This window comes from Octopus bimaculoides, chromosome 3 (genome assembly GCF_001194135.2).
Source record: "Octopus bimaculoides isolate UCB-OBI-ISO-001 chromosome 3, ASM119413v2, whole genome shotgun sequence".
Classification (NCBI taxonomy): Eukaryota; Metazoa; Mollusca; class Cephalopoda; order Octopoda; family Octopodidae; genus Octopus; species Octopus bimaculoides.
The window spans coordinates 122584564-122596456 of record NC_068983.1 but is presented as its reverse complement, the minus strand read 5'-3'; the positions used below and the strand labels follow the sequence as shown (position 1 = coordinate 122596456).

Below are 11893 nucleotides of genomic sequence, written 5' to 3'. Positions count from 1 at the left end.
ATGATGCCAAATTTTGTCCATTTTCAAGAGAAGTTGCTACTAGTAACTTTTGAAGTCTTCTTTGAAAATCAGATGTTAGTTTGCCTGAAAAGAAACAATGCAGTTGTTAATAAGAGGATCTGAAATTAATGTATGCAAGATTTCACTGCTCTAGCTTCACTCCTTCATAGTCATCCTACAAACTTTTCAGCTCATCCTCGTATGTGTGTGTGTGTGTGTGTGTGTGTGTGTGTGTGTGCGTCTATAAATAGAAGTAATCTTACACGGCTTGTGCCAAATTTTAACTTAATCTCTTTATGAGACATCGACAGCATCGAATGGAAGATTCTAATGCAGCACAAGAAAGTAATAGACATGCCGTATTCATGGTTCCAGCCGCCGAGATCCTTTGTATTTACGGTCGGAAAAGAGCTAGAGACCTTTGGTGAGTACACCATCCGTAGTCAAAAAGAAGGAACATTCTTAGCAACAGTAGGCCACAGGACGTCATCAACAACAATTTCAACAGGTCGATGTGGACCATCGCCGAGTAGCTCAAAGTGGTCAACTAACAGATTTTTATGCTCCAGTAAAACTGCGACGTGTTGATGACAGTCTATATCCGGCAAGACCCAAGAGAACCGTGTGATTCAGTCAATGCGCTTGCTGAACAAGCTCAGCCATTTCGTCATGCTCTGATTCAACTGTGAGACCTTCCACTTGGAACAGGAAGGGCAGCAAGTGGCTTGTCGAAGACTCCACATTGATAACCACGAATATATACACAAAATTTCTCACATTTCTCATGATCCTGGTGGTCGTGAGCAACGAGGGCTGCTGTCGTGAGCGTGACCCACCTGATTGTGGTATGCAGTTGCTTCTGTGACTGCATCGGAGACCATCCCCGAAGCCAGCTTCCCCTGACTGGCCTGTTTCTTCACGTGCATCTAGCTGAACGTCTGTACGCGTGTGCCATTTTTCTAGGACTAAGTTTTTTCCTCTTTGATGTTTTTGTTTTCATTTGTGTTTTGTTTTGTTGTCGATCCTCATACATACATGCATACATACATACATACATACATACATACATACATACATACATACATACATACATGCGTACGTACGTACGTATGTATGTGTATATATATGTGTATGAAAGCATATATGTAAGAATGTGTGTGTGTGTGTGTGTGTGTGTGTGTGTGTGTGTGTGTGTGTGTGTGTGTGTGTGTGTGAATGATCGAAATAAATTTTAAGAACTAAGGGTGCGCCAATCTCGGTGAGTTGCTGGAAATGTATTTCAAGAAAGAGTTCCTGTTGTTAAATTAAGTCGTGAATAACAAAATTGCAATGTCAAATATAGTAGATTTGATTCACTATTTCCTCTTGCATTTTCTTTATTCCTTTCCATTTTTGTTTTAAAGTTTAAATTAAATGTATGAGAAAAATATCAAAGCTGGAATGAAATGAAGGAGCAACAAGAGAAGGGAAGATAAGAAAAGGAAAGCTGGAGAAAAAACGGTACCGCCACTATAATCAGCAGCAGCAGTATGAGCAGATGCAGAGGAATTGGATGGCAATGGCAGAAGTTGGGGTGGAAGCAGAGTACTAGCAATAGACGTGGAACTACTATAGCCCCCACCAAGTTTCATTAGTTCATTCTTGCCATACCATTTCTCGTTTATATAATTAAATTACTTTATTTCAAGAATTGAATGCCACAACGATAGGGCACAGGAAAAGGAATGCAAGTAACCATTCAAGCAAAAGACCGAGGTACCCATTCTGTCCTGCACATCGTTAAAACACACACACACACACACACACACACAGAGTCAATACTTACCATAAACATACACAGGCAAACATACATGTAAAGAGGGTTCACAAACACATAGAAATAGATGCCTGCATCACATATGCTCACATATACATTTAATCGTGGTCCCAAGTCATGTAAATACACATTTATATAAACATAAAAATACATATGTTGACATCTAAATACATACACACCATCAGTTCACATCTCACTCTATTCCCATACAGTTGTCAATGACACAGATAGAAACCCAGAGCTCTACAATCTAACACATAACATACAAATACAACACTCTTTACATTGATACATCCAGATATACATAGACTGAGGCCTTCATCTTTCAGTCCATTGATGCAGATTTTATACACCTATGCATTATCCACACCCATAAACATGTACAGGCATACAGTCATTAGTATACATACATAAACATAAATATCACTTCCATTAACTTACAAACTATATAAAGAAACATATTTGCACAGACTCGTACCTCAACCAAATCTGGATATATTTACTAAGTGTCTGTTAGTGCACTGTGATTCAGATTAAGAGTGCATTATCGTAGATGCCGCATGCAATAGTTATAAGAAATTTATCCATCTGACCAAAAAGCCTCAATACAGAAGTAGAGCATGAACTGGTCAGCGCTTCTTTCCTTGATAGTGACCATCTCTTTTCACTGTAAGTATAAAATTGCTCTTTCAACTCCCACTCTACCATTATTATTATTATTGAATCGTTAGAGTGTCGGGCAAAATGCATAACAGTATTTTTTCCGGTTCTTTACGTTCAGATTTCAAATTCTACCGAAATCATCTTTGTCTTTCATCCCTCTGAGGTCGATAAAATTAATTTCAGTTGAACACTGGGGGTCGATACCATCGACTCACACCTCCCCCAAAATTGCTGCCCTTGTAGCAAAATCTGAAACTATTGTTATAAACTATTGCTTAACGGCATTTCGTCCGTTTTTACGTTCTGAGTTCAAATTCCGGCGAGGTCGACTTTGCCTTTCATCCTTTCGAGGTCGATGAAATAAGTACTAGTTATACAATGGAACAGTTGTAATTAACTAGTCCTCCCGCCCAAATTTCAAGTCTTGTGCCTATAGTAAAAAGGATTATTATTATTATTATTTTATGTTTGACTTTTGTTTTGCATTTGTACAAGTTGGATCCAAGTCTCACCCAGAGACCTCAAGAGACAACAAGCTAGAAGTTCATGTAGGTGTTATGCCTAGGGTACCATATATTTGGATTTGTACATAGTGTTGTTCTAGAGAATGTTTAAGAAACCATAAGAAAATTGTGTGTTTGTTTTAAAATTTGAGATCACATAGACAGTATTTTACGTAGGATATGGGCAGTTCCCATGAGCACTATCTTTTGAACTTCAGCCATTTTGGGATTTCCTGTATTATTATTATTATTATTATTATTATTATTATTATTATTATTATTATTATTATTCCACAAAGGTCGACTTTACCTTTCATCTTTTCGAGGTAGCTAAATAAGTACCAATTGAGTACTGGGTCAATGTAATCGACATTCCCCCTCCCCCAAATTTCAGGCCTTGTGCCTATAGTAGAAAGGATTGTTGTTGTTGTTGTTGTTGTTGTTGTTGTTGTTGTCGTCGTCGTCGTCGTCGTTGTTGTTATTATTAAGAAGGCCAGCTGACAGAATCGTTAGTACGCCAAGCAAAATGCTTAATGGCATTTCGTCCGTCCTTACGTTCTGAGTTCAAATTCCGCCGAGGTAGACTTTGTCTTTAATCCTTTCAGGATCGCTTAAATAAGTACCAGTTACGTATTGAGGTCGATATAATCGATTTACCCCTCCCCACCAAATTTCGGGCCTTGCGCCTATAGTAGAAAGGATTGTTATTTTTGTTGTTGTTATTGCTGTTATAGTTATTCTAGCAGAATCGTTAGCACGTCAGGCAAAATGCTTAGCGGCATTTCGTTCGCCTGCACGTTCCAAGTTCAAATTCCGCTGAGGTCGACTTTATCTTTCATCCTTTGGGGGTCGATAAAATAAGTACTAGTTGAATGTTAGGGTCGATGTTCAACTCACTCCCTTCCCCGAACTTACTGGCCTTGCGCCCAAATTTTTATTATTATTATTATTATTATTATCATTATTATTATTATTATTATTATTCAAACAGCGAGCTGACAGAATCGTTAGCATGCCGGGCAAAATGCTTAGTGGCATTACGTTCTGAGTTCAAATTACACCGAGGCCGACTTTGCTTTTCATCCTTTTGTGGTTCATGAAATAAGTACCAGTTGAGCACTGGGTCGATATAATCGATCACCCCACCTCAAAAAAAAAAAAATTAATAAATAAATAAACCCTTCAAGCCTTGTGCCTATCGCCGAAAGCATTGTTATTATTATTTTAGACGGCAAGCTGACAGAACTGTTAGCACGCCAGGCAAAATGTTTAACAGCATTTCGCCCGTCTTTACGTTCTGAGTTCAAATTTCACCGACGTCGATTTTGCCTTTTATTTTTTCTGCGTCGATAAAATAGTACCAGCTGAGTACTGGAGTGGATGTAATCTACTTACCTCTCCCCCGAAATCACTGGCTTTGAAATTATTATTAAGGCAATGTGCTGGCAGAATCGTTCGTACGCTGGAGAAAATGCTTAGCGGCATTTCGTCCGTCTCAACATTCTAAGTTCAATTTCCGCCGAGGTCGATTTCGCTTTTCAGTTTTCGGGGTCGATAAAATAAGTACACGTTAAGTACTGGGGTCTCTATAATCAACTTCTTCCGTCTCTCAAAAACTGTTGGCCTTGTGCCAAAATTTTAAACCATATAATTATTATTATTTCGTTATTACCATTACTGCTGATTTTGCTGATAATGATTCTAGTTTTCCTCTTTCTTAATCTCTGGGCAACCATAAAAAAAAACAATTGTGTTGCTATTGATGGTGCTATTTACCCCAAGGTCAGTCTTGTTTGCATATCAAGGACTATAACGTCTCATGTGGTCTTCATTTAAAACAATAACATGTGATTTGAAGGAAATTTGACTGCTATTTCTTGTAGCACAAGGAACCTAGTAGAAGTTCCTTCGTTAGCTCATCTCGAACTGCTGACTATTATTGTTAAAAATAGTAATAATGAGAATGATGTTAATGACTTTATATAAGTGATTCCACAATTTTCTTCTACATTATTGTTGATGTAATATTATTTTAAATTTTACCGTCAATAGCGAAAATTGGAACGATATATAGGATGCTGGCGTTATTCTTACAGTTTAATTTTAATTCAATTCTTATTGTGAGGATAAAAAATGTTAGCGAGGACATGGCCATAAATTGCTGATTTAGTTGATAAATAGGAGACATCTGCATATGTTTCATTGACTGACATAAAGTGCAGCGTGAAAATTTCTTTAAGGCGAGGAATAAATATATCAGCTGAGATCATGAGAACTAATAATGCTACACACATCTTTGCCATTTGCGTCGCTGTTTATAAAAATATGTCAGCAAGCTTCTGCACATATTGCCAGGAGAAAATCATTGCAGCATATTCACAGAAGAATTTAAAATTACCTTTATTTTGGGCAATAACGATATACTCATTGACAATTATTATTATGAAAGAGAAATTGTATCGCCCCTCTTCGAATTTGAAAAACATAAATTGTTATTGAATATTACATTTTCCATTTTGATTTGATCTTGTAATGATTTTAAAAATTACAATAAGGTATTTTGTTTTTCTATGCTCTATCTTGCTAATATGTATACATGCCTCAAACATGATTGAATACAAACATATTTATATACATAAAAACGTGCATTCATACATACATGCACGCATACATAGTTAGTTAAAGTCCCACAACCACTACTGAGCGCTATTGAATACCTGAACAACACTTGGTACACCACTTTTCTCTTTAGGAGTGGTAAAGAGTAAATCGAGTCGGTTAGTATTCATTACTAAAGAGGCGTCTTCAAGGTGATAGCTTGTCGATGTTACTCTTCGTGGTCTCATTAAACTCACTATCATACCTGCTCACAAAATATTGTGGCCAAAGAAATGGATCCAGAAGTATCTCTCATCTTTTCTTCGTCGTCGACCTGAAACTGTATGGGTTAAATATCAACCATGTAAAAAAAGCAGTCGGACCTCATTTCCCAACTTTTTACAGACATTGGAAATGAAATTTGGTGAGTCCAAATATGCATTTTTTTAATCATAAAACGTGGAAAAGTTGCGCACTCCCCTGATAACCTGAAAACGAACGGCTTGACAATACAAACCTTATAGTCAAGTAACGATTATAGGTATCTTAGACAAGATGAGAATGTCAGATACGATGGACCCATAAATAAGGAGAGGGCCGGGAATAAATAATCCAGGAGTGTAAAGAGAATATGGTTTCGACTTACAATAAGCATTTTGCTCGCAACACCTTTGCAGTGCCTGTCCTCGCGCCTACGTTTGGCCTTCTGACTTGGTCACTACAAGGACTCAATGAGATAGATGTTCGAACTCTCAAGCTTCTCGGTTTGACTTCCATGAAGATGTAGACAGGCTATACTTACCACGCAAGGATGGTGGCCGTGTCTCAAATCTGTATTGATGTCATATGAAGCACATATTGTAACACTGGAGCAGTATCTGAAGCAGAGGAGAGAGACCAGTCGCTATATTGCCCATGTTTGTGATCATGAAATCATTAACATAATTAGGATGACTAATGAACTCGAGAAGAGATATAAAATAAGAGCTCATACAGAACTCTCCCCAAGGAGCATTGGTGAAATCTATCAAGAGAACAAAATAATTTAAAATGAACCAGTTCACTGAGAAGTGTAATCATGTACATTGTTTTGTCTTAGTATAAAAAGATGGGCTACAGCAAATATTCTGCTTAATACCACAGATTTGCTTGTCAGTTGTTTGACCTTAACCAGTTGAGCATGTCCCTTGGTGGCCGACGATATGTGCATCTCTGATCATGAGCAGAAGTAGTGGGGGAGAATCATAGCCATGTGTTGAGAGGAATTCTTTGGGGTTTGAATAATTCACATTTGGAAACATGGGTGTTTTGCTCAACATCCTTAAACAAACCATGGGTATTTGACATAAAAACAAAACAAAAAAAAAACACAGAAGGAAGTGATCATATCAAAAACTTGGCATGGGGTACCGATAAGTTTATGACATCCCACTTAGAAGGCCATCTCCATGCAATTCAAGCACAAGAAATCTTCACCAAGTACCTACAGCATAAAAGACAGAAAACGTTGAGAGATAACAAATATAGGCTGTGCAAAACCGCGACTGAAGACATCATCTGGTTGGATCCAATGGGAGTATCCTTGATCAATTCTGTGAAGTGGATTGAATTCTACACGTACGATGTTGACTTACCTGCTAATGGACTGATTATATCCACAAGGAAGCGGCTCAGTGGATGACATGCTGAACCTCTGCAGCTCACTATAGGTCTTAATGGAATACCATCCTTGTGAATCTTAGGCAGACAGTACATGTGTAGTAGTTTATTATAGTGTTGAGTCAGCTGCCTGTACTTCATTGGTATAAAGTGGTCCTTGTTCTTAATCATGATCTGTGACAACTTCCTCTCTGTTTTCAGAGTTGGGTCTGAAAGGTGCTCGAAAATAAGAGGTGTTACCTTAGTTCACTGGTAGTGAACAGCTGACACTGTAGTACATCTCCAGCGTTAGAAGCTGTGCAAAGGCAACAACAACAACAACAACAATAATAATAATGATAATAATAATAATAATAATAATATAATAATAATAATAAATAATAATAATAATAATAAATGATGTCCGATGCTGTACCAGGCAGTGGCTCTCATGGTTTCTGATCTTAACTGATTGGAAGTGTAATCATGTACATTGTTTTGTCTTAGTATAAAAAGATGGGCTACAGCAAATATTCTGCTTAATACCACAGATTTGCTTGTCAGTTGTTTGACCTTAACCAGTTGAGCATGTCCCTTGGTGGCCGACGATATGTGCATCTCTGATCATGAGCAGAAGTAGTGGGGGAGAATCATAGCCATGTGTTGAGAGGAATTCTTTGGGGTTTGAATAATTCACATTTGGAAACATGGGTGTTTTGCTCAACATCCTTAAACAAACCTTATTCAGGGACCTTTTGAGCAGGATGGGCTACTCGACCTGAAGAAAATTCTAACTGGGCCCAACCTACAAGGTCATGCGCTGTTTATCTTGATATGAGATCACCATGTCGCGTACATATGGTTGTGATGCATGTACCTGATGTACCCTTATCAGACGGGTAGTCATGATGGGTATAATGGGTTTCGTATATTTTACCCGTGTCACTTTGATGGCATGCACTGCTCTCTCACTCAATAATAATAATAATAATAATAATAACAACAATAACAATAACAACAACATCGAAAAATACCTTAGGAATGAGAACCCAGATTCGAAATTTCCCCAAGACACCTGATGAAGGCTGGAGAGTATATCAACCGAAACGTTGTATTAACAACAAGAAGAGGACAAATATCCGTCAAATGTACATAAGGTACATAATTCCTCATCTCTCAAATATAGAACTGTATTATCTAAAATGGTGACCCGACGCAGCACACTACAATTCCTTCTAAAACGGTGAACCTCGGACGAATTCTGACCAGTGAATACGTATTCCTTTTTTCGCCTCCGCGACCAGACCGCCATTCATCATATAGGAGCATACCACCGATGTCTCTCGTCGCCATATTGTCTTCTTCATCAGAAAATTTTGGCACCATTTTCAAGCAGGAAACTGCAAATCATTTTTCCTTGTATTGTAACTGGATTTACAACTTGGTCCTTTGAAGACACAGTGTCCTAGGGGAGTATTCCTCTTGCTTGTGAAAATAAAAGAAAAACAATTATCTAGAATATTCTCTAGAATTCACAAGGACAACAAATGTTTCCTATGTGTCATGTATGAGTTTCTTTCTATCAACCACCCGGATTATCCATGTGTTAGCCATGTTTTGTTCTTAATCCGTTAGCAAGGACTTCTACTTTCATCTTCTGCCACTGAAAAAAAAATTCCTAGTTCGCTGCTCGTCGTGTCCTCTTCCTACTAGAGTATTTGACTGCTATTTTTAACGGCGTTTCTTTCAACTAGCTTGTTCTTCGTGACGTTCCGTTCTTATTATCCTCTAAACATGAGTCCCTTTCCTTTGCCTCGATGCACTTCTTCGTCTTCCTTTCAAGCTTGTATTTCTTCTGAACCGGACGATATGCAATCCACCGCAATCTTGCGGGCCATTGAAGAACTGACCCGTTATGTCGCACGCATGTGCAGGAACCATTCGTTTTCATGGAATCATACTGAAGGGAGAACCGGACGTCGCTGCTTCTCGCTCGGACGTGCGCCTCTTGCTTCAATTTGCTGGTATTACAGGAAGACGCATCACCATCAGCTATTGCCGTAGTTTTAGAGTTATCTGTCAACAGCCGAAGACAGCCATTAGCCTTCTCTCACCAGCTGAAAAATGCCGAATTGAGATACAGTATGTTTGGTAAAGAACGCTTAGCAATTTACCTGGCAGTGAAGCATTTCTCTTATCTTCTCGAAGGTAGAGATTTCACGATTTTCACCGACCACAAACCGCTAACGTTCGCTCTCTTTGCCAAAACGGACCGGTACTCGCCCAGCGAAACAAGGCATTTGGACTACATATCACAGTTCACTAGTGACATTCGTCACATCGCTGGCATTGACAACATCCCCGCCGACGCCTTATCTCGCCTGCCTGTCGGTGCATTGTCGTCTCCTGTTACGATTGATTTGGTTGCTACGGCTACTGACCAACCCTCCTTAGACTCTCTGGACGTCTCTTCGCCACAGTTTTCCTGCTGCAAGTTTGAATACCTGCCTCTGCCTTTTTTTCTGAAGGAACCATTCTCTGCGATGTTTCTACTGAGTCATTACGACCCCTTGTTCTTGAAAATCACCGTCGTGCTGTTTGGAAGCACTGCATTCACTGTCACACCCCGGCATTGCGACCACAGTAAAACTCATCTCGGCCCGCTTTTTCTGGCCGAATATGCGCCGGTCTATTACTGTTTGGTCACGTGCCTGTCTACAATGTCAGCGTTCCAAGATGCATCGTCACGTAAATGACACCTTTAGACATATTGGCCACTTCGAACTTAATTGAACTCTGCTTTAAAGACTGGAACTTTTCTTTGCCTGCGCATTGTATTGCATTTCAGTTGATTGTTTTTTGGGTTTTTTTTCACTTTTCTTTGCATATCACTTCCTTATTCATGACTTTACCTATGTATGTACATATTTTTGAATATTGTGTATATTATATGTTAACTTGTTTCAATGTTCATATACGCATGCACCATTTTCTAGGATCTTGCTTTCTCATTGCTCCTGCATGCTAGCACCTCCTGCCTCTGCAAGCGACCCACCGTTCTTGCTAGCTTGCAACACTAGCCTCTGCAAGTGACCTACTGCTTTTGCAGACTAACAACACTTTTCTTCTACTACAAGCGACTCACTGCCCTTGCAGGCAAAGTTCTGGCACTACTCATGTCCCAGCAACCAACATTGCATCTCAAGCAGTTTGACTTTTGCATCTCAAGCAGTTTGACTTTTGCATCCTGTGATTTCCAGTTTCCTGGACAGTTGTTATCACGTTTGCATGTCAGATGTTCTGTGTCTCAGACTATTTACATTTCTTAACTTTGCCTCGCCAGTGACTGTTCTGGAGAACAGACTTATGTTGTTACAGACACCGCATTCACATTTTCTCTCTTTCTTTATCATTGTACATATATACTTTTCTCTATTTGACTGGACACCTTTCTTTGCTGAACCTTTTCCTTGTACATACTTGCATCGTATTTTTTCCGATTTCAATTGTTCATACAACTGTTTTGCCATGGTTAGTTCTTCTGCGCCCTCCTAGTGCACACCTATTCCGCCTACACTACTCTTAATCGACCGCTACCGGTATAAGGAGGGCTCTGTAGTCGCAGTTACCTCCTTTGATAGCAGGTTGAAACAAGCTGGACAATAGAGGGTATTACGTGACATTAAGGTTCAGAGACTCATCTCTTCCTCTTTCTGCCTTGGGACGCGAGACTGTGATGACGTAATCTCTCACACGACACGCCAGCTAGCAGATAGGAGGTAACGCACAGGAAAAGACCATGGCCTCTACGCATCAAACCATTTTCATTTATCATTCAGCTTGTATATATACGTGTGGTCAGATTAAAGGTATTTAAAGTCATAGCCTTGTTTTATATATTCTTTATATCGGGTTTCCTGTCAAATGAGATTACAGCCTTCTGAGTAGAGTCACTCTATCGATTCTTTCAGCCGGAAAAAAATCCCGCCAATAGGTTTTTCTAGGGAGCCATCTAGTTTTTCAATGGCCCTGTTTTTTGTTTCGGTCTTAGGGACGATTCCGAATTTTGAGGAATTTGCGTGAGTAAAGCAGAGTGTTTCATTTCATTTTCCTGTTATACGTCAGGTTCTGGCCAGGTTCCTGTGATAGGTATTTCACAACGCACCAGATTGGCTAATCGTATTGCTTTCTCTCTTCGTCTTCCCCGGTGTCTGTAGGTATACGCAACTTGTACTATAGATGTCATTATTTTGAACTGAACACTGTCGATACAAATATAATTTTTCTTTAAATACTAGTCCAATAAAAGTTGTATAGAAGAAATCTGAAGTGACGTAGAGTTCTTTAAATGCATACAAAGTTTTATATTTGTTTTCACTTAAAGATTAAAGAAATTTATTTGAAAAAAAGAAAAAGAAAACCTAATCGCTTTATAAATACATGCGGATATAACGCATGGTTAGAGACAGAACAATTTCGACCTTGTTCTAAATTAAATATTTACACGAGAAATGGTTGCAGAAATTTTTACCAGAGACAGTTGGTATGTGGGTAAGGATGGAGGCAATTTTTGCAATAGAGAATATATTTTCTACATTGAGAGGGACCGAAAGGCTCGAATGAAATTTCCGCCACAATACATACAAAATTAATATTTGATATATATATATATATA

General features: G+C 38.8%; 1 protein-coding gene across 1 annotated transcript in view; it reads left to right on the top strand.

Moving 5' to 3' along the window:
- Window positions 1-1303: 1303 nt before the first annotated feature.
- Window positions 1304-11893, top strand: part of LOC106882314 (uncharacterized) — a 51012-nt gene continuing 40422 nt past the window's right edge. Inside the window, exon 1 of the mRNA XM_014932947.2 lies at window positions 1304-2485. Within this exon, the coding sequence (XP_014788433.1) occupies window positions 2437-2485 (49 nt within the window). The 5' untranslated portion in view covers window positions 1304-2436. The remainder of the gene's footprint in view (window positions 2486-11893) is intronic.